Source organism: Choloepus didactylus, chromosome 2 (genome assembly GCF_015220235.1).
Source record: "Choloepus didactylus isolate mChoDid1 chromosome 2, mChoDid1.pri, whole genome shotgun sequence".
Taxonomy (NCBI): Eukaryota; Metazoa; Chordata; class Mammalia; order Pilosa; family Megalonychidae; genus Choloepus; species Choloepus didactylus.
The window spans coordinates 167,181,653-167,209,543 of record NC_051308.1 but is presented as its reverse complement, the minus strand read 5'-3'; the positions used below and the strand labels follow the sequence as shown (position 1 = coordinate 167,209,543).

The 27,891-nt window shown below is 35.8% G+C and overlaps 1 protein-coding gene across 1 annotated transcript in view; it reads right to left on the bottom strand.

Annotated features, from left to right (window-relative positions):
- Window positions 1-1,494: 1,494 nt before the first annotated feature.
- PIGK (phosphatidylinositol glycan anchor biosynthesis class K) overlaps window positions 1,495-27,891 on the bottom strand; it is a 206,421-nt gene continuing 180,024 nt past the window's right edge. The window contains exon 11 of the mRNA XM_037826885.1: window positions 1,495-5,148. Coding sequence (XP_037682813.1) covers window positions 5,032-5,148 — 117 coding nt within the window. The 3' untranslated portion in view covers window positions 1,495-5,031. The remainder of the gene's footprint in view (window positions 5,149-27,891) is intronic.

The following is a 27,891-nucleotide window of genomic DNA, read 5'->3' as shown; positions in this document are numbered from 1 at the left end:
ACTCAGTCTCTCCTTTTTGCTCTCCATCTGGCTGTCTATGGCTTGATGCTGACTCTCCATCTGAACTGACCAACGCCCTTGGCCTGCTCAGAGTGCTCTATTCTAGCCTGACTCACTGTATCACCTTTTATGACCTAGCCTCAGAAGTCATGCAGTTTATTCTGCCACATTCTAGTTATTAAAATTAAGTCACTAAGGCCAGACCATATTCAAAGTGGGGGTGGGGGGGTAGTTTATACTGCACCTTTTGATAAGAGCAGCAGCAAAGGTTTTACAGAAACTACACACAGTAAATGCTAATTAGGTGCCTGGTTTTAAGCATTAACTACATTTTTAAAAAACCAGACTGAAAAAAAAAATGAGAATGGGAGTGGCTAAGGCTTAAAGGTCTGAATAGGAGTAGCTAATACTACAGTCAATCATCCCATAAAATATACTATCCATGAGTATTTGTTTTACAAGTGAGTGTTTGTAATCTTATTTTATAATCCCTTTTTAGGAGATAACATTGAGCTGTTTAGTCCAGGAAGATGTCTCCTACTTTCATGTGCATATGAATTACCTGGCAATCTCGTGAAAACACAGATTCTGATTTAGTAGGTCAGAAGTTGGCCTGACATTCTGCATTTCTAGCACCAGGGCAATGCTGCTGCTCCAGAGGTCACATGCTGAATAGCAAGTTAGCATGATCGCTCTGTTTTCTGTGATGAGTCCTATACAGAAGTATGCAACCAGGGATCCTGTATGTGCTTTACATGACCATGACCCTCTGGCCAGGTGAACCCCTAATGCTAGTAGGTTAATCCACAGGACTTTTAGAACTGGAATTAGAAGAAGAGAGTAATTTTCCTCTTTCTGATGGAAGAAGCAGGGATATGAAATTCTGGAGTTACCAGCCATGTTGAAAAGCCAGTTTGCAGGAAGGATCAAGGAAAAAGCAGAGGGAATCCAGGTGACATTCTAGTCCCTGGTGAGGCTCCAATCAGAACCCCCACCTTGAAGAAAATATGAGATATCCTAATATCCCTCCCCCAAATTCCCATCTTGGCCTAAACTTGTTGTAGTTGGGTTTCTATTATTTGTAACTATAAAAAGTTCTGACTAATACGGGTTGCAGAGAGAAGTTTTTTCTCCTGGAAATTCAGCATCTGCTGTGTTGGAGTAATAATGGAGAAATTCACACTAGATTATTATCCAAATGATCTGGGGTTAGATAGATTATCAGTTAAATAACGCTAAAGGTGTGTGCCCTACAAAGTGGTGGGTCATGGAGAGAGAAGATGCTAGAAACCTAAGGCTAAAAGGAGACTGAGAAAAGCCTCAATCTACCTAAAATAGGAAAAATCCTGGGAGAGAGAGAAGAGTCTGTGAGTTGAAATTGTTGGACAGTTTTAAAAGAATGTGAAACGAAACTGTTACCAAAAATGTCTGCTCTAAATGGAAGGGAACAGGATAGTCTAGAAGTACCAAGGCTAATGTTTAAAGGGTGACTCCCACCTGGCAGAATATGACTAGGTATACCTTGGGCAAATCTTGAAGTCCTCTAAAGTCTCTGAGGCTGCAAGCACCCAGCTGAAAAAGAATGACAGTGACCACCTTGCCATGTTTGGAGTAAATGAATTTTTAATCACCAGTTTCTTGGCTACACCTTCATCTATATTCATCCCATTACTAAAGAGATCTTTAAATTAAACAGTTAAATTCAACCAAATATTTCATAGCATATTTCCAAAATAAATTTTTTGCACTAAAACAAAACAAAACAAAAAAAAAGACTGGTTCCCACCAAGGTGAATTGCCCATGAATTGAACTGAAAGGATTTCATACTTAAACAGCAGACAGTTAAGAAATATTTTAGATTTATAGTTTTATGTTTTCAGACAGGCACATGTAAGATAGACAGCAACAGAACAGCATAATATTGGAGAACACTTTCTTTGTGGTAAATGCCCTCAGGTATGAGATGTGACAACGAAGTAATGAGGCTGATTCCATAAAGCAAAAAATGGATACTGATCCCATTATCTCATAGTCATATCTTGTGGTATCTTTATAAAATATTTCTTTCAAAAGTTAAACAGTACCTTTTACAGATGGGCTTAATTTAGGTATAATCAACTGTAAAAAGTTCTATGTTAATGCAATATTTGTTGCAAAGAGTCTAGAAACACACAAGTCAAAATTTCAAATTATGATTCCCACAGTAACTGTAACTCTGCTATACCACGTACATAATGGAAGAAATGTTATCAACATATACCATAGTAGAAAATATTCAGTAAGCAGAAACAAGCTGAGTTATGCTTCTTGTGGGAATCATCATTTTCAACTAGCTGAGGATATATAAAAATAGAAACCATAAATGCATGCATTATTTTTTAAATTTCATTCTAATTTTTAATCCAATTTAATCAGCTTTGCATCCAAACTACATTTCCCTTTCATCAACTGCAAATGTCTGTCTTCTATAATATTAATATCCACATCATTTTGTTTTTTTTTCATAGGCAGGCTGCCTTTGCAGGATGGCATCATTATACCCTGCCCCTCCCCAAATGTCAGGACATGTCTGTTGGGATCCATTTATCTATATTCCTTTTCTCTCTGAAAGACACAGTGAGGGAGGAGAAAAGAATTCCAAAGAGAATAAGAATCACATAGAGTAGCTAAGAAAGGTAAATAAGTGCAAGAGAAAGAGGGACATTGTCACTATTAACTTCCCCCTTGATATCTTCCTAAGCAGAAATAAAAACAATAATACCACCATATATTTACAATTTCCAAAGTGGTTAGTCATAACATTATCTCATCTGTCAACAACACTGTGAAAATGCAAAAAGAAAACACCTTTCAGTTGTTCAGCTCTTTGTGTCTCAAGCAGAATACGTTTAAGGATGTGCTTTTATGCTATCATTTAAAGTCTAGACCATTTAATTGCACTTACAATATTTCTTAAAAATACCACTTAGCACATGCAGAGGATCTCTTATTACTGAAAGCAGAATATACTTTATGTAAAACAATTATGGTCACAGGCTAAGCATTTAACATATTTTAATCTTTATGCTTTAACTATATTCTGAAAATTCAGTAAATGGAACAGAGAGAAATAACTGCCCTTTTAAACTCTGTCTGAGCAAAATTAATCCTGTCTAGTACATCCCGTATTACTTTTCCCAGTTTGGTTTTAACTAAGAAGGGCACCTTTTACAACCTCTGAAGACCAATCTTTTTACTTTCCAACAGTCTTTACAATCAGGATATGTTTCATTATATTCAAACCAAATCATTTTGGCTCAAGAACAATCATACTTCCTTTACCATCCTAAGTAGCTCCTTCCTATCATAGTGTTCATAACCTTCACATTCACATTCAACCTTTTTGTCTCTTAGCAAACTTAAGTCTGCCCGCCCCCCTTTTTCTATGTACAAAGGGATCCTTCTCCATATAATTAGATAAAAATTTTACTTCTTCACTTACATAGCACACCAACAAAAATATCAATTAAATGAAGAACCAGAGCTGGCAAAAGCTTCAATATTAATTGTTCTAACCTAGGGGATAACAGTTAATCCTCTGCCTGGGAAAGTATGACCTTTTTGTATGTAACAAAAGGCTAATATTTTAAGTGCTAAAGGGAAACAAATCCTAAGGAATATTAATTTTAGGAGGTTTTATTGTGGAGGAAGAGATGTCTTTTCAGTGTTACTACAATTATAGAACAGACCTTTGCAATGCTCAAGATTAACATGCAAGTTTTTGGATAAAACAGGTGAAACATATAAAGGCACCCCTGAGATGAACATTCAAGTTTTTTTTCCCCCTCTCATACGCAAAATTTTGAAAGAAAGAGAAATATTTGAGGTTGATCACAAAGCACAATCTCAATACTATTTCCAATTATGAGAAAGATCCAAAGATGTGTGGTGGGCTAAAAAAATAAATCAGTGATGGGGATATGAGCTTTTGTATTGTCAAAGACCAGAAAGGGGTCCTACTGCCTTATGTGACTTACTGCCTTATGTGACTCACTGCCTTACATGACTCATCAGTCAGATATGAAAGAAGGGCCATAAATAAAAATTTCTCAAACAGGTCATCCATGTTATAAAATTGTTCTTACACAATGTGTCAATCCAGCCAATCTAACTTAAATAGAATAAAATAAAATGCTTTTGGCTAACTCTTTCAAGACAGAAACTAAAGAGTAGGTGAAAAATTCTCAAGGGTCACGCTCAGAAGTGGGGAAAAAAGTGGGGTTTGTTTCTGTTGAGCAGTCAGTATGTCAAGTTCCAAAATGTCTTAAATTTTCCAGATAAACTGACAACAAAAAAGGTCCGACAAACTGTCAGTACCATAGATTAGAGACCAGTTTCTCATACTTGCTTATTATTACAGCTGACAATTCTACAAGTGGCTGTCAGTAACATATTGTCACATTAAAGAATGAATCAAAGGAAAATCTGGAACAAGTGGTCCAACAGCAGAACAGTATTAAATAAATTTCTATGCAGCTCTCTATAACATGTTCTCAAAGAATATGAAGGAGAGGGAAAAGGCTAACACACTGTAAAATAAAAAGAGTTTACAAAATGGTATATTTTAATGGTCTCTATTTTGGAAAAAGAAAAAAATACATGCACAGATAAACATTGGGAGGAAATTCATGAAAATATTAATAGAAGCTACCTCTGCTAGCAAGAATTTAATGTCTTCACATTTTTCTTTTCCAAATGAAAAAGGGATGAGGGAAAATTATTACTTTCAAAAAGAATCAGACAGGTTTTTCTGACCTCTTTATCCCATTTTTGTCATAACACAGAAAATGAAAAAGTGTAATATATTTAGTGCCATGATAATTATTTTTCTTTAAGTTAAAAAAATCAATATAGTCCACCCAAATGTATAGTTTCCTTATACTCTTTGGCAATTCACACAAAAGCAATGTATAGGAAAAAAACACATAATAATACAAATTTTTATCCAAGTTGGCAGTCTGCTGTGCAGCCTTCTTCATAAATTATCGTGTCTAGAAAATGAACTTCATATGCTTGATTCCATAAGTTTTAAAGAAAACCATGATAATGAGCGCCCACAATCCCAGTATAAACCCTCCAGGAGGATGCCAATCTTTCAGCTTTGGTTTCTGCAAAAGAAGAAAGAAATGTTAAATTTAACAACAGTAAGTAATTCAACAAGGAATAAAGTAAATACTGATGAAATATAGAAATTACACTGATTGTGTTTGGAGTGTGTGTGTGTAATTTAGCCAAACTGAATATTAGGATAGCAACAATGGTAAAGATTTCAAACATGGTAAATGTCTTCTTACAAAGATCTTACAAAGATCAGTTTTAATTTACATTTTGTTTATATTTTATTTCTTCAAAGGGGCCTTCCTTTGACCACCATAACCAACCATCTTTCCTCATCTAATTTGAGTTCCTAATAGTCTTTCTTACCATGAAAGTTATTCAGTAGCTTATCTGTTTTATCTGTCCCCTGTTAGGCTACAGCTCCAAACGGGCTGTCTTATCTACCTTGTTCATTGTTAATGAAGCACCTACCTGGAACAGTGCCTGGCACACAGGAGGTACTCACTCAGTAAATTCCATTCATTTAGATATTCAACAAATACTTGTTTGGGGAACAGTGCCTTTGGTCATGTTCAAATGCCAAATCTTAAGAGATTTCTTCTTTGAATTCTCAGAGTAATTGATCTGTAATTCCTTCTACTGTTACTTCTATTTACTAAGAGAATTATCTTTATTGCTCATCTGAGAAGTCAGTCTAATCTATTTCAGTCATCTTCTCCATTCCCCACCTTATAACACCCAGTCAAGCGTTTCACTTTTCATTGCTCAGCAGGGTAAGGTAGACCAGTCTTTTCATCCCTTAGTTGTCATTTTAGCAGCTACATTATGGCTCTGAAATTGCAGGTTTCTAACCATGATCTTTTTTTTTTTTTTTGTAATTAGAGAAGTTATGGGTTATAGAACAATCATGTATCCTGTATTTTAATATAAGATTTTTATACACCATTGTGGTGGTTTGAAGCTGTATGCACCCCAGAAAAACTTGTTCTTAAATTTAATCCATTCCTGTGGGTGTGGACTCATTGTAAGTAGGATCTTTTGATGAGGCTATTTCAGTTAAGGTGTGATCCACCTCATTTAGGATGGGTCTTAATCCTTTTACTGGAGTCCTTTATACACAGAATGAATATAGAAAGAGAGAAAGCCACAGAAGCAACAAGCTGAAAGCAACAAAACCTGGAAAATAAGGGAGAGACCAGCAGACACGACCATGTGCCTTGCCAGGTGGCAGAAGAACCAAGGATTGCCGGAAAGAAAGCATAGCCTTGATGATGTTTTGATTTGGACATTCTTCTGAGCCTCAAAACTGTAAGCTAATAAATTCCTAATGTCTAAGCCCTCCTATGCATGGTAAAATGCCACCCTATTATTAACACCTTGTACTAGTGTGGAACATTTGTTACAACTGGTGAAAACATGTTTTTATAACTTTACTATTAAATATTGTAGTACATGGTTTAAATTAGGGTTCACTGTGTTTTGCAGTTCCATGGATTTTATTTTTTTAATTTTTATTCTACTATGTATACAACCTAAAATTTGTTCATTAACCAAATTCAAATATTCTTTGATGCAATCTTGTGGGGCAGACATATTAGTGGGGATTAAGTTGGAATGTTTGGATTACATTGTTCGCATGGAAATGTGCCCCACCTAACTGTAGGTGATAATTCTGATGAGATATTTCCATGGAGGCATGGCCCCACCCATTCAGGGTGGGCCTTGATCAGTGGAGCCATATAAATGAGCTGGCAGACAGAATGAACTCAGTGCAGCTGTGAGTGACATTTTGAAGAGGAGCTACAGCCAAGAGGGACACTTTGAAGAATACACTGGAACTGAGAGAGGAACTGCAGTTTACAGAGACATTGTGGAGATGGCCTTTGAAAGCAGACTTTTGCTCCAGAGAAGCTAAGAGAGGACAAATGCCCCAAGAGCAACTGAGGGTGACATTTTGAAGAGGAGCTGTGGCCTAGAGAGGAACATCCTGGGAGAAAGCCATTTAGAAACCAGAACTTGGAGCAGATGCCAGCCACGTGCCTTTCAGCTAACAGAGGTTTTCCAGATGCCATCCGCCATCCTCCAGTGAAGGTACCTGATTGTTAATGCATTACCTTGGACACTTTATGGCCTTAAGACTGTAACTTTGTAACCAAATAAATCCTCTTTATAAAAGACGATCCATTTTTGGTGTTTTGCATCCTGACAGCATTAGCAAATGAGAACAACCACCATCCATTATCAAAACTTTTCCATCATCCCATTAGAAACTCTGAACATTTTAAGCCTTAATTTCCTATTTGCTACTACTCTCCCACCCTCTGCTAACCTATATTCTAGATTCTGACTCTCAGAGTTTGCTTATTCTAATTATTTCATATCAGTGATATCCTGCAACACTTGTCCTATTGTGTCTGCCTTATTTTACGTAACATAACATCTTCAATGTTCATCCATGTTGTTGTATGTATCAGAACTACATTCCTTTTAATGGCTCAATAATATTCCACTGTGTGCATACACCACATTATTATATCCATTCATCGGTTAATGGAAACTTGGGTTGCATCCATCTTTTGGCAATTGTGAATAATGCCACTATGAACATCAGTGTGCAAATATCTGTTTGAGTCCCTGTTTTCAATTATTTTGGGTATATACCTAGAAGTGGGATTATCAGGTCATATGGTGAGATACTAAACATTCTGAGAAACTATCAAAACAGTCTTCCACAGTGGCAGCACCAGTTTACATTTGCACTAGCAATTAATGAATTCCCATTTCTCCACATCCTCTCCAACACTTGTGGTTTTCTGCCTTTTTAAATAGGACCCATTCCAGGGGGTGTTTTGATTTGCATTTCCCTAATGGCTAATGATGTTGAGCATCTTTTCATATGCTTTTTATCCATTTGCATAACTTCTTTGGAGAAATGTCTATTCAGGTTTTTTTCCCATTTTTAATTTGGTTTGTCTTTCTGTTGCTGATCTGAAGGATTTCTTTATATATTCTGGATATTAAAACCTTATGGATATGTGGTTTCCAAATGTTTTCTCACATTGTGTCATTGTGTAGCCTGTTGTTTTATTTTCATTGCTCATATTTTGGGTGTAAAGACTAAGAAAACATTGCCTAAAGTGAGGTCCTGAAGATGCTTCCCTATGTTTTCTACTAGGAGTTTCATAGTTCTGGCTCTTATACTTAGGTCTTTGATACATTTGGAGTTTATTTTTGTATACGGTATGAGATAGAGTTCTACCTTGATTCTTTTGCAAATGGAGATCCAGTTTTCCGAGCACCATTTGTGGAAGAGACTGTTCTTTCCCAATTGAGTGGTCTTTGCCCCCTTGTCTAAAATCAGTTGGCCATAAATGTGAGGGTTGATTTCTGAGCTATCAAATTTGATTCCATTGGTCTCTGTGTCTGGCCTTGTGCCAGTACCATGCTGTTGTGACTACTGTGGCTTTGTAATAAGTTTTAAGATTGGGAAGTGTGAGTCCTCCAACTTTGTTATTCTTTTTCAAGATGGTTTTAGCTACTTGGGGCCCCTTACCCTCCATATAAATTTGATGATTGGCTTTTCCATTTTGGCATAGAAGGCTATTGGAATTTTGATTGCAACTGCATTGAATCTGTGAATCACTTTGAGTAGAATTGACATTTTACGCATACTTAGTCTTCCAATACATGAATGTACAATGTCCTTCCATTTATTTAGGTCTTCTTTGATTTCTTTTAGCAATGTTTTCTATGTACAAGCCCTTTCCATTCCTGGTTAGATTTATTCCCAGGTATTTGATATTTTAGTTGCTATTGTAAATGGATTTTTTTTCTTGATTTCTTCTTTCAACTGTTCATTGCTGATGTACAGAAACACTACTGATCATAACAACACCATTGTTGCTCTGTTACCCAAATCAGTCACTTTGCTGAATTCATTTATTAGCTCTAGGAGCTTTGTTGTGGATTTTTCAGGATTTTCTATATATAGCATCATGTCATCTATGGAATATATAAAGAAATCCTTCAACTGAACAACAAACAATCCAATTTAAAAAAGGGCAAAAGACTTGAACAGGTATTTCTCCAAAGAAGATACACAAATGGCCAAAAATCACATGAAAAGATGCTCACCATCATTAGCCATTAGGGAAATGCAAATCAAAACCAAAATGAGATACCATTTCACACCCCTAGAATGGCTCCTACTAAAAAATCAAAAAAACCAACAAGTTTCGGAGAGTATATGGAGAAACAGGAACACTCAGTCATTTTGGGGAAGGTAAAATCGTGCAGCTGCTGTGGAAAACAGTTTGGCAGTTTCTCTGAAAGTTAAATATAGAATGACACATGACCAGGCAATATACTTAGAAGAACTGGTATCTGCACACTGATGTTCATAATGGCATCATTCACAATTGCCAAAGTCCATCAACAGGTGAATGGACAAGCAAGATGTTGTGTAAACTTACAACAGAATATTATGCAGCCATGAAAAGACATGAGGTTCTGATACATGAGACAAAATAGAACCTTGAAAACATCATGCTGAGTAAAATAAGCCAAGTACAAAAGGGTAAATATTGTATGATCTAACCGATATGAAATAATTAGGATGGGCAAATTCATAGTCAGAAACTAGAATACAGACTACCAGGGACTGGAGAGGACTAGGAAATAGGAAGATAAAATTTAATTGTTATAGACTTTCTGTTGGAAAACTTGTGGTAATGGATGATGGTGATGGTACACAACATTGTAAATGTGATTAACACCACAGTTATAAATGTGCATGTGGTTAAAAGGAAGAAATTTTAGGTTGTATATATGTTACCAAAATAAATTTTTCTTAAAATGGCAAGTAAGTGTTGGAGAGGATGTAGAGAACTAGGAACACTTGTTCATTGTTGGTGGGTATGTAAAATGGTCCAGCACTTTAAATTTTGACAGTTCCTCAGAAAGTTAAGTATAGAATTACCATGATACCCTGCAATCTCACTTCTAGACATACACCCCAAAGAACTGAAAGCAAGGAATCAAATATATATTTGCACACTGATGCTCATGTGACGTTATTCATAATTTCCTCAAAGATGGAAGCAACCAAGTGTCAATCAACAGATGAATGGATAAACTAAATGTGGAATATCCATGCAATGGAACATTATTCAGCCATAAAAAGGAATGAAATTCTGATACATGAAAATTACAGACTGTATATGTGTTGCTAGAATAAAAATTTTTTTAAAGTACCATAGGACTGTACTACACAGGCAGTGAACCCTAATGTAAACTATGGACTACAGTTAGTAGTAGAATTATAATAATACTCTTTTACCAATTATTTTCAGAGTTACCACACTAACATAATAACAGAGAAAGTGTTAATAACAGGCAAACTGTGTGTGAGCGGGGGATGAGGAGCAATAAAGGAACTGTATTTTCTGCATGATTTTTCGGTAAACCTATAGTTTCTATAATAAAAAAATATATTTAAAAATGGTCCCAATTCTCTATCCTTTCTTGTGTTCATACCTTTGTAATGTGGCTTTGTAGCAGCTCTCATCAAAAGATAGAGTCTTGGATTACATCCTTTGAATTACCTGGCCTCATGACATCTTTTGACTAGCTGAATACAACATAAGTAATAATATCCCAGTTCCCAGAGTTCCTAGCTTAGCCTCAAGAGGCACTGCTTGCTTCTGTGGTTTCTTGGGCTTCTGCTACCCTATGAGAAAAAGTCTAGGCTATTCTTCTGGAATAAGAGACACAATGTAGAAAAGGGCTTTAGTGCCCTAACCAAGAACCAGCCAACCCTCAGAAACAGAACAACCTAACCCACTCAGAGTTGATCTCCAACTTACGTAGGAGTCCACCTGAAGCAGAAGAACTGGCCAGCTAAGCCCAGACTAAATCGACAAATCCAAAATTATGATCTAAAGAAACAGTAGTTTTAACACACTAAGTTTTGGAGTGGTTTGTTATGCAGCAAAAGCTAAAGGAATTTACCTATTGAATTGACAATATGATGGGGAAACCCTGATCTTTCATCATCCTAAGTACACAGAAAGAGTTTCCATTTACATATTTGTAGCTTCAGGTTTCTGCAACAATGGTATAAATAAGAATGGGTAGAGGGTATCTAATCATCCTGTTGTCTACCAATACACATGAACTTTGCTGGGGTAGGGGAGGTCTGTCAAGATAATCCTCTCTCACCCTCCATAAGTCCACAAAGTAAGAAATTCCATAATCACCTGTCTCACTTGCATAGTATTCACCTCTGGGTTCTGCTGTAGCCTTCCAGTGAAAATATCTCACACTGTCTTACAGAGGTAGAGCTCATGAATATTCCATCCCTCCCTTTACTTTAAGGGAGTTACAGTGCTGTTCATCTCCAACTCTCCCTTATAATCTTCCTGGAAAGAGATTGACCCCACCTGCCACCATACCAGGAACTGCTCTCAAGAAAGTGAAGTGGGGAAAAATAGACTAATTCACCTCGCTTCCCCCTAGCCTTCCTCCTCCCGCCTGCAGTCTAGAGCTGAAATTAGGTACCATTCCCTTTGAATTCACAATTAGTGTTAACCAGATGTTGACCCATGATAGAGAGATGATTATGACCTAGGATCCCTATGCACCTTATGCATGGTAAATTTGCAAAGCAGTTAATCTAACCATCAATAATTAAAGGTGATTTGTTTCAACTATGAGTTTAGTTTTAATAGAAAGCTGACATAATTTTTCTCTAACCCTGTTATTAACTTATTTGTTACAAAAAATATCATCTATTAACATTATTAGTTAACTTTACTTTGGAATTTTTGGCTAATCCAGACATAACTCCTAGAAAGGAGGAGTAAAATTTTCATTATTTGCAAACATTATGGTTAGATACTACAACCACAAGAAAATCAACTGAAAATTGTTGCTAGTAAAGAGATCATATTTGAGATAAACATTAAAAATCAATACCCTTACAATATGCCAGTAAAACAAGTCAGAAAATAGAATAGAAAAAAAAATTTCATTTACAATAGCAATAAAAAATAATAATAATAAAAAAAAAACCAGGAATACCCATAGCACAAAGTGTAGGGTAAGCAAACTACCTTACTCCACACAGAGAGGTAAACCATCAAGAATAGCAAAATGGATATGATAAAACTACAAAATAATACACTTCTGTTGCAAGACTAGGGAGATCAATAAAACAGAATAGACAATAGGCAATCGGCCCAGAATCAAGAATTCAGTGGACAATAAAAGAGCCATCACAAATCAGAGGTCAAGGGAACATTATTATTACTGCTGCTAGAACAATGGATTAGCATTAAAAAAAAAAATTTGTTCCTGACATAACACTATAAACCAAAGTATATTTCATACAGTTTAGAATTAAGTGTAAAAATAGGAAAAAAAAAAAAAAGATTAAAACTCATAAAAGCCAATTTAAAAGTAAGATATTATCCATTTTTTTCTCTTTTAAAAATCAAACTAGTAAATGTTAATAAAGATAGTCAAATTTGGGGGAAAGCAGTTTGTTAACATGTTCAGTAGTCTTAGAATGCTCATACCTTGTCATTCATTTATTCATTTATTATATTCCTAGGATCTATATCAAAGAATGCTCAGAAAAGCTTACAAGGTTTTGCACAAAGATTTTTCTTCTGTGGAGAATATTGTATATCCACATAATTAGTCCTCAAAAATATTTTCATTTATCCCAGAAATGCAAGGGTGGTTCATCATAGGAAAAGCAATCATTGTGACACACCACATTAATAGAATGAAGGAGAAAAAACACATGATCATTTCAACTGACACAGAAAAGGCATTTGACAAAATCCAATACTCTTTCATGATAAAAACACTATGAAAAATAGGAATAGAAAGGAACTTCTTCAACATGATAAAGGACATTATGAAAAACCCATAGATAACATCATACTTAACAGCAAAAGACCAAAAGCCTCCCCACTAAGATTGGGAACAAGACAAGGATGCAACTTTCAACACTACTATCTGATATTGTACTGGAAGTTCTAGCCAGAGCAATTAGGCAATACAAAGACATAAAAGGCATCCAAATTGGAAAGTAAGAAGTAAAACTATCTCTGTTCAAGATGAGATGATCCTTTATGTAGAAAATTCCTGACCAGTCACAAGAAAACTAGTAGAGCTAATAAACAAATTCAGCTAAGTGTTAGGCTACAAGGTTAACACACAAAAATCAGTTGTTTCTATACACCAGCAAAGAATATTATGAAATGGAAATTAAAAAAACAAAACAAAACAAAACAATTCCATTCATAATAGTTCCAAAAGAATAAAATACCTAGGAATAAATTTAATCAAGGAGGTGCAGGACTTGTACACTAAAAGCTATAAAACACTGCTGAAAGAAATTAAAGTAGACCCAAATAATGGCAAAGCATTTATGTTTTATGGATTAGGAGACTTAACATTGTTAAGATGTTAATACTACCCAAAGCAACCTACAGATTCAACACAATCCCTACCAAAATTCCAGCAGCCTTTTTTGAATTCCAAGGGGCCCTTAATGGCCAAATCAATCTTGAAAAACAACAGAGTTGGAGGTCTCATATTTCTTGATTTCAATACTCAGTACAGTCCAGTACAGTAATTAAAATAGAGTGGTATTGGCATAAAAATAGCTAAATAGATCAAAGGAATGGGGAATTGAGTGTCCAGAGATGAACCCGCATAACTATGGCCAACTGATTTTTGACAAGGGTGCCAAGCACATTAAATGGGAAAAGAACAGTCTCTTCAACAAATGGTGCTGGGAAAACTGAATATTCACATACAAAAGAATGAAGTTAGACCCCTACCCCATACCACGTACAAGAATTAACTCAAAATGGATTAAGGACCTAAACATAAGTGCTAAAATCATACAACTCTTAGGAAAAACAAGGGAAAACCTTCATGACCTTGGATATGGCAATGATTTCTTATATATGACACCAAAAGCATGAGCAACAAAAGAAAAAATAGTAAATGGGACTACATAAAAATTAAAAACTGTTGTGAATCAAAGAACATTATTAAAAAAGTAAAAACAACCTAAAGAATGGGAGAAAATAGCTGCAAATTATATATCTGATACAGGTTTAACATCTAGAATACATGAAGACTGCTGCAACTCAACAACAAAAAGACAACTCAATTAAAAATAGGTAAAGGATTTAAATAGATATTGCTTCAAAGAATATAAACAAATGGCAAATGAGCACATAAAAAGATGCTTAACTTCATTGGTCATCAGGTAAATGCAAATCAATACCACAATGAGATACCACTTCATATCCACTAGTATGGCTATTATTTTTAAAAACGGAAAATAAGTGTTGGAGAAGATGCAGAAAAATAGGAACCTTTGTAGATCGGTTGGTGGGAATGTAAAATGATGCAGCTCCTCTGGAAAACAATTTGGCAGTTCCTCTGAAAAATTAAACATAGAATTATCATATAACCCGGCAATTCTACTCTTAGGTATATACCTAAAAGAACTGAAAACAGGGACTCGAACAGGTATCTTTACAATAGCCAGAAGGTGGAAAACACCCATGCATCCATCATCAGATGCTAGAAAAACAAAATGTGGTGTGTGTATATACATGAATATTACTCAGCCATAAAAAGGCATGAAGTTCTGATCCAGGCCACAACATGGATGAATTTAAAGACATCATTGGGAGTGAAATAAGCCAGATACTCAAGGACAATGGACAATGTCATATGGTTCACTTACACAAATACATGCTTTCATATAGACAGAAAGTAGATTATAGGTTATCAATGGCTGGGGGCAGGGTAGATGTGGCAAGAATGGGGAGTTATTGCTTAACAGGTACAGAGTTTCTGTTTGGGTGATAAATTTTGGTAATGGATGGTAGCGATGATAGCACAATATTGTAAATGTAATTAATTCTACTGAATCATACCCTTCAAAGTGGTTAAAATAGGAAAATACACATTTAAAAATCTTTTCAAACAATTTTAATGTTTTGGAAAGATACTTATAACTTAATAATAAAGAAATAAAAGCAAGAAGTTAGTTGAATAAGAAACATGATCTTGATTTCTACAACAATATTCAAAGGAGGGAAATATACTAAAGTTTTAATAGTGTTTCTCTAGGGGAAGTAGGATTATGGTTGGTTTTAAATCTCCTCTACTTTTGACAACATGTTTTCTACAAGGAGCATGTATTTCTTTAATAATTGGGGAGAAGAAGTGTATATGCAGGGAAAACTTAAAAACTCCACCTAGAAAAATTTTCTTATATTCCCGGTTTCCAAATTAGGAGATGCACTGCAATGATCCTGTTTAGTATCTGATATCCTACTTAACGAAAAAGTAACATGAAACATGAATAGCATGACAGCAACATAATAAAGTGCTTTTTCAGTATGTATTGCTGCTGTATAATAGTATTACTATTTTTAAAACAACTAGAAGAAACATTTTAGATACTCTACAATGATTTTACTTACAAGCAAATGACAATTTTTGTTGTAATTATTGCATTTTGTAGTGCGTTTGAGGTAAGTTCATGTTTCTGTATATCTTGAAAGTTAATTTGTGGCCATCTCTGAACTTTTTTAAAATGACATTTTATGTTAAGATATTCTACCAACTGCTATTAAATACACTCCTCTCTCTCTCTCTCTTCCCCCCTCCCTCCCTCCCTCTCTTTTTTAACTTTCACAATAACAGCCATAATCAAAAGGTGAAAAGCACACATAAAACACTACAATGTGTCATGAGCAAACACTTAAAAGCTTAAGGGCTACCTATTATGGAAATGCCTAATACTTCAAATTAAAAAGATAGGTAGCTAAGCAACACTGCACTTCCAATTGTGAACAGTATTCGGTCTCCCCCCCCATGTTGCTACGAGAACATTACTATACAACATCAACATAGCAGCACAGAGATCTAAGTATTAAAATTAAGTAAAAAGAAGCTAAGGATTTTCAAAATTGTATAGGTTTTTTAGGAAGTCCAAGGTTTCAAGGAGATTCTTTTCTTAAAACATAATGAGCATAATATAATATTTCAGCTAAAGGATATTTAAAGAAAGAAAACATTACAGCAAAATATATCTACTAAGGAAACAGTTATAATTTTATAATTACTTTTGAAAATAGTTGCTCATTTTCAACTATTTAATCAGTGGTAGATTATTAATATTTCCAGTCTATCTACATCCTTTATGTTAAATATAATTTCTACTCTCCAAATTATATTAACAGTATAAATCAAACAAGCAAAATTTTAAGATAGTTGCCAAGATTCCCTTTCCCTGGTATGTACACCCTGTATAATCTTTTCTGTTATGAATTGAATTGTTTCCCAAAAAGATATGTTGAAGTCCTTCATAATCCCTGGTAGCTCAGAATATGATCTTATTTGGAAATGGGGTTGTTTCAGATGGAATTTGGCAAGTAAAAATGAGATCATACTATTAATCCACATGTATCAATTCAATATAACTGGTGTCCTTATAAGAAGAGGAAATTCGGACACAGTTTGACAGAGGGAAAAATGCCATGTGATGACTGAGGTACAGAAGCCATGATTTCCAGAAGTCAGGAGAGAGATGTGGAACAGATTGTATCCTACAGGTTTAAGAGGAAGCATGACTCTGACAATACCTTGATTTTAGACTTCCAGATTTCAGAACTGGAGGTAATAAATTTCTGTTGTTTTAAGCCGCTCAGTTTATCATACTTGGCTATGGCAGTCCTAGAAAACTAAGATACCTTCCTCTTGAGTGTGGACAGGAGCTGTTAATATGATGGGATATCACTCCTGTGATTAGGTTACATTATAAAGTGAAGGTGAAGAGATTCTGCAGATCCAATTAATGTTCCTAAAGAGCTGACTTCCAGTTAATTAAAAGGTTGATTACCTTGGTGGGCCTGATCAAATCAGATGATCCCTTTGAAAGAGGGTCTTAGATATCAGAGACAGGAGAAGTCAGAGAGATTAGAAGCAGCAGACACACCATCCTTTTGAATTGGATGCTGGGAAAGTCAGGGCCACACCTAGCAGCCATCTCCTAGCCCTCACCTACCCACCCTCTTTTCTATTTTATGCAGATGTTTCAATATGTTTCCATTCCACAGCCCTGGGGAGATGTTAGGTCTAAAGGAATGGTCTAACCCTACCTTATATCTGGGAACAAGCAGTTCCAGCTGCTTATCAGAGCAGGAACTCTGCATAAAGGTTGCTTAAAGCATGCTTTTTGTTCAGTGGCAGGTTCATCTCCCCCTGGAGTATATAAACATCCTGCCCTGAGGCAGCACAGATTTGTTTCAAACCTCCAACACAAAGCAAGATATGCTGAGCTGCCATCCACTGACGCTGACCTGAGCAGTTGGCCTCCCAGGGAGACCAATCACCATGGAATCTCTTCCTTTGCTCTTTTGGAACCTTTGTTCTGTGTCAGTAACAAAGTGGTCATTTGCTGTGAGTTTCTGTTGTGCCTGAGCCTGTGTCCCATCATGTACCACACAGCAACTCACTCCACACTGGAGGAATCAAATTTTCATGTTAGGGAGGGGAATGTGACAGAGAACGGGCAGGCAGCCTCCAAGAACTGAGCGCCTCAGTCCTACAACTACAAGGAACTGAATTCTGCCAACAACCAGTAAACTTTAAAGAGGATCCCAAGGCCCAGATGAGATTACATCCCTGGCTGATACCCTGATTAAAGCTTTGTGAGACCCTGAACAGAAGACCCCGGTAAGCTGTGCCAGAACTCCTGACTCGGGAAAATGTGAAATAAACAGATGTTGTTTTAAGTTGTTAAGTTTGTGGTAATCTGTTACGCTAGCAATAGTAAACTAATTCACAAACAAAACTTCCAAACTTGGATGAATAAACAAAAAAATTAACAGTAAATGAAGTTATTCACTATATCTGATACCTGCCCCTTGGGTGGAATAATAAATTTATGTTTCAAAAAAATAGAAGTAAATAGAATGAAATATTCCAGTATAATTTTTTCTGCTCTTCCCTGCCTATTTATCCCATGTGACTCAGCTCAAATATCACCTCCCTGATGAAGTCTGTCATCATACCCCAGTTAGAATGATTTTTTTCTTTTTGGGGTACCAATAATACTTGGCTTATATCTCAAACTATAGTTAATTTTTTAAGGGTGATTCCACCACATTTTGATCTCTTTGTGATATCTTATCAATTTCTGAACAACATCAAGGTCTCATAATCTTTGAATATACTAGGGTAATCAATTTGTCTTGATTATATATTATTTTCCTCTTGAAAATGATAAAAAAGGTGTCCAAATACAAATCAAAAATGTTAAATACCAATGGAACTGAAAGGAAAAACTGGAATTGCAGATTTGAACACATTCTCAGAATTGACAGAACAGGTAAACAAAAATTAGTAAGTACACAGACTACTTGAACATTAACAACCAACTTGACATAATTGACATTTTTTACTCCACCCAACAACAGAATACAAATTCGTTACAACTGCACATGTAGAATTCACCAAAATAGGCCAAATTCTGCCTTATAACACAAGTCTCAATAAATTTAAAAAAAAAAAAAAAAAAAAAAAAAAAAAAAAAAAAAAAAAACCTGAAATCACTGGAATTAAACTAGAAAGCAGTAACAGAAAAAAAACCTGGAAAATCCGTCAAATACTTGGAAATTAAGCAATACATTCCCAAATAACCTACAGGGCAAACAAGAAATTACAAGGCAAATTACAAAATATTTTGAATTGAATGAAAATGAAAATACAACATTTCAAAATGTATGGCAAGAAAATAAAACAATGCATCACAAGATATGTATAGCCTTAAATGCTTGTACTGGAAAAGAAAAGAGTTAAAAAATCAATGATTGGGGAGGCAGGACAAGATGGCGGCATAGGGAGGTGTGGAAATTAGTTAGTCCTCTGGAAAAACAAGCATATAACCAGGAACAACTAGTAAATAGTCTGGAACAACTGTTGGGGGATATCTGTGACTGGACAAACATCATACACTAGTCTGCAATGGGTGGAACAGCTGAGATTGCTGTCAGAAAGTAAAAGGAAAAACTCAGGTGTAGGAGACAGCTCCCTAAAGGGCTTATCTTCCCTAATAAAAGGGGGGGGGCAGGGCCCAGCTCAAGTGGGAGCCCTGCCTCAGAGAACTCAGACCCCAGGGCCTAGGGAAAACAAAACAAAACAAAACAAAACAGCCTAAGCTTGGTTTCTGACACCCTCGGTCCCTGGCCAGGACAAGGCCCACTGAGAATTAAATACACCACACCTCTTTACACTGGTGGGAAGCCGCAAGGCTGACAAGCACTACATGCTGGGCAGGATAGGAAAAGCACAGAGTCTACAGGCCTCACAGGAAAGTCTGACAATCTGCCGGGTCTCAGCATCGGGGAAGCCTGATACTGAATACAACTTCTTCGTGCAACCTGGGCCCCTCTGGTCTGGGAAAATCTGATTGGTGTAATCAAGGAAACCAGATGCCTAGACAACAAAAATTAAAAATCACACTAGGAAAAATGAACATATGGCCCAGTCAAAGGAACAAACTGGCACTTCAACTGAGATACAAGAATTGAAACAACTAATTATTAAAAAAACAAATCTCATAAACCAATTCAAAAATCAAACCAACAAGTTGAGGGAAGATATGGCAAAAGAGCTGAAGGATATAAAGAAGACATTGGGCAAACATAAGGAAGAACTTGAAAGTTCAAATAAACAATTGGCAGAACTTACGAGAATGAAGCACACAATAGAAGAGATAAAAAACACAAGGGAGACATACTACAGCAGATTTGAAGAAGCAGAAGAAAGGATTCACGAACTAGAGGACAAGGCATCTGAAATCCTACACAAAAAGAACAGAAAGGGAAAAGAATGGAAAAATATGAGCAAGTCTCAGGGAACTGAATAACAACATGAAGTACACAAATATACATGTCATGGGTGTCCCAGAAGGAGAAGAGAAGGGAAAAGGGGCAGAAAGAATAATGGAAGAAATACTCATTGAAAATTTCCCATCTCTTACGAAAGACATAAAATTACAGATTCAAGAAGCACAGTGTACCACAAACAGAACAGATCCAAGTAGATCAACTCCAAGACACTTAATGGTCAGACTATCAAATGTCAAAGATTGAGAGGATTCTGAAAGCAGCAAGAAAAAAGCTATCCATAACATACAAAGGAAGCTCAGTATGACTATGTGCAGAGTTCTCAGTAGAAACCATGGAGGCAAGAAGGCAATGGTATGATATATTTAAGATACTGAAAGAGAAAAACTGTCAACTAAGAATTCTATATTTGGCAAAACTGTCCTTCAAAAATGAGGGAGAAGGGGAAAGTTAGGGTCATGTAGGACACCAGAAAGAAAGAAGATAAAGACTGGGATTCTATAACCTAGTGAAACCTAGAGTGGTCAATGATTATGATCAAATGTACAAATATGTTTTCACACGAGGGAGAACAAATGAATGTCAACCTTGCAAGGTGTTAAAAATGGAGAAAAATATATAATTAATGCAAACTAGAGTTTATAGTTAACAAGAACATTGTAATACATTTCCACTAATTGTAACAAAGGCAATATACCAAAGCTAAATATCTGTAAGAAGGGGATATAAAGAGGTGTATGGGATTCTTAGTGTTGGTGAAGTTGCCTGACTTTTTTATTTATTTTATTTTAATTTTATTCTTCTTTTGTTGTTTTTTAGGTGTCACTTTTTTTCTGTTTTTTCTTTTTACTTTTTTTGCCTCTTCCTCTTTCTTTGTGGAAGAAATGGAAATGTCCTTACATAGATATTGGTGGTGAATGCATAACTATGCAATTATACAGGTAACAATTGTTCGCTTACTTAGGATGGAATGTATGGTGCATGAATAAAACCATATAAAAAATAAAGAGGGATAGAAGTGCTGGAGAAAAAGTGGAAAAAGGGATATACCTAATCACCATTGGTGGGGAAGTAGAATGGTGCAGCCCATCTGGAGGGCAGTGTGGTGGCTCCACAGGAAGCTAAGCATGGGGTTGCCATACAGTCCTGCAACCCTGTTATTGGGTCTATAGTTGGAAGAACTAAAAAGAGGGACACAAATGGACATTTGCACAGTGGGGTTTATGGTGGCAGTATTCATGATTCGCAAAGGATGGAAGTGGCCTAAGGTACATGTACTGATGAATGGAATGGAGAACTGTAGTGAATACATAGAATGGAATACTGAGCTGCTACAAGAAGGAGTGAAGTTGTGAGGTGAATAGACATTGAGGACAGTATGTTGAGTGAAAAAAAACAGAAATGAAAATAAAATATTATAATGCCTCACTAATATGGACTAAATATAATGTGCAAACTCTGAGAATTGAGTCTGAGAGCATAGGTTATCAGGGGAAGGTTTATTGTAAAGGTTCCTAGATCGTAAGCTCTTACAGAAGTCACATCTATTCCTGAGTTGTAACGGTTATTTCTAAACTCTCAGATGCTGAGCTCTTTGTGTATAACCTCGACAATCCCTGGAAATTTGGGTATCTGTGTGATGCCTGAGACTCAGAGCCAGAGTCTGGCAGCTATGAATTTCAACATTACCCCACACGGCAAATGCTGAAGAGTCTGAAAAAAGAGATCAGACTTCAACTAGAGACATAAATGAAACGGACTTGGTTAGGACTAAGATAAGTCAGACTGAAGGGTAAAGGATGATATTGATGGTGTTTCTGAAGCTTCAGCTTCTGTGTGGGACCAAAAGAAGAGATGTTTATTAGGTGCAAAACCTGTATTTTGTGTAACACATTATATAATTTGACTTGTATGGTCAGTTTATTCAAACAACATAATTACATGGAGTGTTGACTGGGGAGTAAGGTCTGGTTGGTTTGTGCAGGTTAGTGTGGAGCCCCAATATACTCCAGAATAATTCTGGAAGAGAATAAAAATGTACTTGCAAAGCCTCCTTGAGGGTCTGGGGGAAAATATGGAAATATTAAACTTTCCCACCTGGGGAATTAATGATATTTTCACAAGCACTGGGGGCTACCCAATTAGAAGGCCGAGCCCTCTATCTTGGGGCTTGCCTTTATGAAGCTTGTTACTGCAAAGGAGAGGCTAAGCCTACTTGTAATTGTGCCTGAGAGTCACCCCCAGAGAACAGCTTTCATTGCTCAGATGTGGCCTCTCTCCAAGCTAACACTGTAGTTAAACTCACTGCCTTCTCCCTCTACATGGGACATGACTCCCAGGGGTGTAAATTTCCCTGGCAACATGGGACATGACTCCCAGGGATGAGCCTGGACCTGGTATCATGGGATTGAGAAAGACTTCTTGACCAAAAGGGGAAGCAAAATGAAATTAAAAAAAAAAAAAGTTTCAGTGGCTGAGAGATTTCAAATGGAGTCCAGAGGTCATTCTGGAAGTTATTCTTATGCATTATATAGATATCCCTTTTTAGTTTTTGGTGTATAGAATAGCTAGAAGGAAATACCTGAAACTGTTGAACTGCAGTCCAATATCCTAGATTCTTGAAGACGATCATTTAACTATATAGCTTATACGGTGTGACTGTGTGATTGTGAAAACCTTGTAGCCTATACTGCCTTTATCTGCTGTATGGACAGATGAGTAGAACAAAGGGGGACAAAAAGTAAATGAATAGTTGGGGAGGGTATGAGATGTTTTGGGTGTCCTTTTTTACTTTTATTTTTATTCTTATTTTTTGGAGTAATGAAAATGTTCAAAAAATTGATTGTGGTGATGAATGCAGAACTATATGATGATACTGTGGACAACTGATTGTACATTTTGGATGATTTTATGCTATGTGCATATATCTCAATACAATTGCATAAAAAAAAAATCAATGATCCAAGATTCTACCTGAAGAATCTAGGAAAAGAAGAGCAACTGAAACCCAAAGTAAGCAGAAGGAAGAAAATCAAAAGATAATGAAATCCATAAAAGAGAAAAAGTAAGAGAAAAAACCAGTAACTAAAAACTACTTCTTTATAAACTCAATAAAATTGATAAACTTCTAGCAAAACTGATTAAGAGAAAAGGAGACAAGAAGAATGAAAGAGGAGATATCACTGCAGATAATACAGACAGTAAAAGAATAACAGGAAATAAAAACAACTTTATGCAGTAAATTTGACAATTTATGCCTGAAAGATTCAAACTACCACCTTATCCAATTTCATACCAAGTAGTAAAAAAGACACACAAATCTTTATATTTTATATTTTACAGAAAAGTTTCAAGTCCCTGATGGATGTGAAAGAAGGAGAGACTCAGTCTACAAAGAGGAAAGAAATTTGCAATCCAGGTCTAAAACAAAAGGGATCCATACTGATCAGAATGTCCCGAAAAGATCCCAAGAGAGTCATACAGACTCTCTTAACTGCTTCTGTCATTAATAATGCCTGAACACTTTTGTTTATCATATGCCATGCATTATTCTAAGGATTTTCAATATGCTAACACATTGCCTTTGAGGTAGATAAAAGCATTACACATATTTACAGATTAGAAAAATTAATAATTGTTATAAAAACTACTAGTACCCACAGTCATGATTATCATTTTATGGAATGCTGACCGAAATCTCTAATCTCTAGTAAGACTTCATATACATTATCTAATTTAATCCTTACAACAGTAGCATGACATTATTATTTATTACCTTATTTTAAATACGAGAAAACTGAATGACTAAACTGATATTCACACACTAGGAGCTTTAATAAGTGATTTTGCTATGTTTGAAACATGGTTTAGTTGGATTTCAAAATCTGAGCTCTTAACCACAAACTGCAGAATTCCTCTGTGGGAAAGTGTACAGAGTTCTCTTCTGCCTGGCAACTCCATTAACCCCACAGATGTAAGATATTATAGGTAAGACCAGTAAACTATAGCGCATATATTGGATAAAGTTTGGTGTTATAATTTTGGGAGTGGAACTTGAAATGGTAATGGGAAAGGAAGGTTTGGTATATCAACCAGGGAAAGGGTTAAGGGGTTATGAGGCCTCATGTTCGGAGGTGCTGACTGTCCTAATGGTGTGCTGCTCTCCTGGCTATTCACAGTCAAGTAGTATATAGAGTTTATGTGAAGGCACATGTAATTGGTTCCATCTCCATTTTACACTGGCACAACTACATAGGATGGAGAGGTCTTTGTCACAATATGCAATTTTGATTTAATTCAAATCAAGAAATACTCCCACATATACAAGCTCTAATTTATATTTTACAGATAAATGGTTACCTTAAAAACTACCAGAATTTACTTCTGGGTTGGGGGGCAGGGGGGAAGAGGTTATCCTTAAATCCTTTAAAGCATTTATTTTCAGGTGACAAAGGATATTTAAGTGAATATTAACAGATATAAAGATACTGTCTCATGATTTTCAGCATCTTTAAACATGTAAAAATCTAATGTCTATATGTGAGAAAAGTAAGCAAAACATTTTCCTAGTAGGTTGACAGATGCTTTCAAAATTCAGAAATTTTATTTTAAAGGTAGGTATACTGTGTAGTAGGTTGAATTACACATCCCAGTTTTGACATGTTCTTAATCTTAGTCAGTATTCCCATGGGTGAGAACTCATGTGTGCCAGTTTGGATGTATTATGTCCCCCCAAACACCATGTTCTTTGACGCAATCTTGTGGAGGCAGTCATATTAGTGTTGATTAGGTTGGACTCTTTGGATTAGGCTGTTTCCATGGAGAAGTGACCCACCCAACCGTGGGTAATACCTTTGATTAGATCATTTCTATGGAGGTGTGGCCCTGCCCATTCAGCGTGGGTCTTAATTAAATCACTGGAGTCCTTTAAAAATGCTGGCACAGACCCAGATGCTAACTGGCTTAGCTCAGAGATGCCTGGAGTTGTGGACCCCTGACACTTGCTGCAGCTGATAGACACATTTTGAAGATGGCCATTGAAAGCTGATGCTGATATTTTGGAGAATGCCATTTTGAAATGTAACCTGGGAGCAAGCAGATGCCAGCCATGTACCTTCCCAGCTAATAGAAGTTTTCTGGACACCATTCGCCATTCTTCTGTGAAGGTACCCTACTGTTCATGCCTTTGTTTGGACATTTGCATGGCCATAAGACTGTAATTTTGTAACCAAATAAACTCCCTTTATAAAAGCCAATCCATTTCTGGTATTTTTCAAAACAGCAGCTATAGCAAATAGGAACATCACATAAATAGGACCTTTACAAGATGTTATTTTTAGTTAAGGAGTGGCAAACAGAGTGGGACTTAATCTAGATTATTGGAAGTTTTATAAAGAGAAAGCCACAGGAAAAAGCAAGAAGTTGGAAGCCAGTGGGAACCTAGAAGAGGAGAGGATATAGTCATGTGATGGGGAAGTGAAGGAACCTGAAGGATTGCTAGAAACCAGTACAAAAGGCTGTAGATTTGAGGGAGAAAGCAAACCTTGCTGATATCTTGATTTTGGACGTTCTGTACCCTCAAAACCACAAGTCAATTAATTCCCATTGTTTAAGCCAACCCATTGTATGTTATTTGTGATAGCAGCATGGCAAACTAAAACATACTGTATCCTTTGTCTTGTATTTTCTAGATTTTTCATCAATATTAAATATTCCCTGAGGGCCTACTATGCACAAGCCACTAAGGTTTAAAAGTGGCTTGTAAATGTGGTTTATTTTTCTCTTGCCAAAGTAGTAACATACGTTAACATAGGCTGCTTTATATTTATAGGTCATGAAAAGGATCATTCTCACATTTTACAGAAAAGGTACAAATCTGTACTTCTTGAAATAAAAGTTAAGGTATATGTAATATTTTTATAAATTAGGCATTTTCATAAATATTGATAATACTGACAAAGAAAATATGTCAAGGTTTTACAGTAGGAGTCAACAAACATTTTCTGCAAAGGGTCAGAAAGTAAATATTTTAGTTCTGTTAGCCACACATCTCTAACACAATTACTCAACTCTGCCTCCTCAACTCTGTCTTGTAGCGTAAAATTAACCATAAATGTATGTAAATGAATGGGCTTGGCTGTGTCCCAATAAAACTTTACTTAGAAAACAGGTGTGGCAGACTTGATTTGACTTGTAGGCCATGGTTTGTCCACCCTTGCTCTGGGGAATTTTCTAGTGATTTTCTTTATCTTTTAGTTAGTATTTTAATAATGTTTATACTGAAAAAAGAAATAATTATGCATTCCTCAAAAGAGGATTAAGTGGCATCTTAAATATCTGATAATTTCATAATATCCGTCAGTTTAGTAAAGACGTTCTCAAATCCTACAGTAAAGAAATATGTAATAATGTTAACAAAGTGTTCACAAACTTATTTTACTATGAAATTCTTTTTTATTTTTACCCAATACATAGTAATATCCAGCAGAACCAGCATTTCAGAGAACACACTATGGGAAACTCAGGGTTAAGCAAATGTAAATCCCGCAGTTTTAAGAATGAATAGGAATTTAAATTGCATAGTAGAAATGCAACATATACAAGAAATTGTGTTTTTTTATGTACAGATTTCTGGATATTAGCTTGTTTGCCTGGAATTTGTATCTCTTACAGAAACAGAATGAAATATTGCATACTTCAAAAAAATCCAATTATTTATGTATACCACCTAGTTTTACTCGTTAAATGAATTTCTACATGTACATACAGTGTCAGCATAGATCAATGATTCATTCATTCAATAAATATTAACTAAATGCCTACCATGTACCAGGATTACATTAGGCACTGGGATACAAGGGTAAGCAAAGAAAGACATGATCCTTGGAGTTTACAGTGTAGTGGGAGAGACCAACAATCAACTGATAAAACACAAAAATAATTATAAGCAGAAGGAAAATTTCTCTGTAAAAGCCCTTTGATAGACGGGATTCTGGCTATTATCTTTATGAAGTTTACAATATTCCTTTTGCATAGCAAGGAGATGTTAGAGAAAATGGATAAATCCCAAAGAAATGTGCAGAAGAACATTATTTTCCATTTGATTCTGATCATTAGCAGTCAACACAATTTCCTGCCAAACTCAATGGATATAGAGGAGGGTGTAAATGCTGACATATTCCCTCTTCCCAATAATTAGGCAGTGAGTAGCTAAGTGACTCTTGTTGCTCCTTTATTTTAACTCATTCTCTGCTCCAATTTTATTCTCCTAAATATATTCTTCTGAATATGGGGGGAGGGAGGGGAAAAAAAAACAGGTCCGAAGAAAGAAAGGGTTACTTTGAGGAGTATGAGAGGACAATTCTCTCATTTACAGTTGTCTCAATCTATACTTAGACAACCTTTTGGTGGCATGCCATCTAAGAGATGCATGGATTGGATGGATTAAAAGTCTGGAGGATCTTCTAACCTTGAGATAATATGAGTCCATGAAAACAGTGAGGAATCAGTATATCCTCAGATTTTTTTCATGATTTCAAACCATTAGGAAAATTTTTTCACATATGAAAAATGTCAACTAATTAATTAGCACAACTTACTCTAGCTGAAAATCCAAAAAGTTCATGTAAATTACATTTTATGCTCTAAAAAAAAAAACAACAAAAATAAAACAAAAACCACCAACACACTGATAATGAATAATGCTAGTTCCCAGTTATACAATTATTTTTAAATGGGTAAATAGTTAAGGGAAAAATGTAAGTTACTACATGGGCTTTTTTTACTTTCTGTTTAAGCAAAAGTTAAAATCCAACTCCTTGATTTTGGAAAGAATTTATG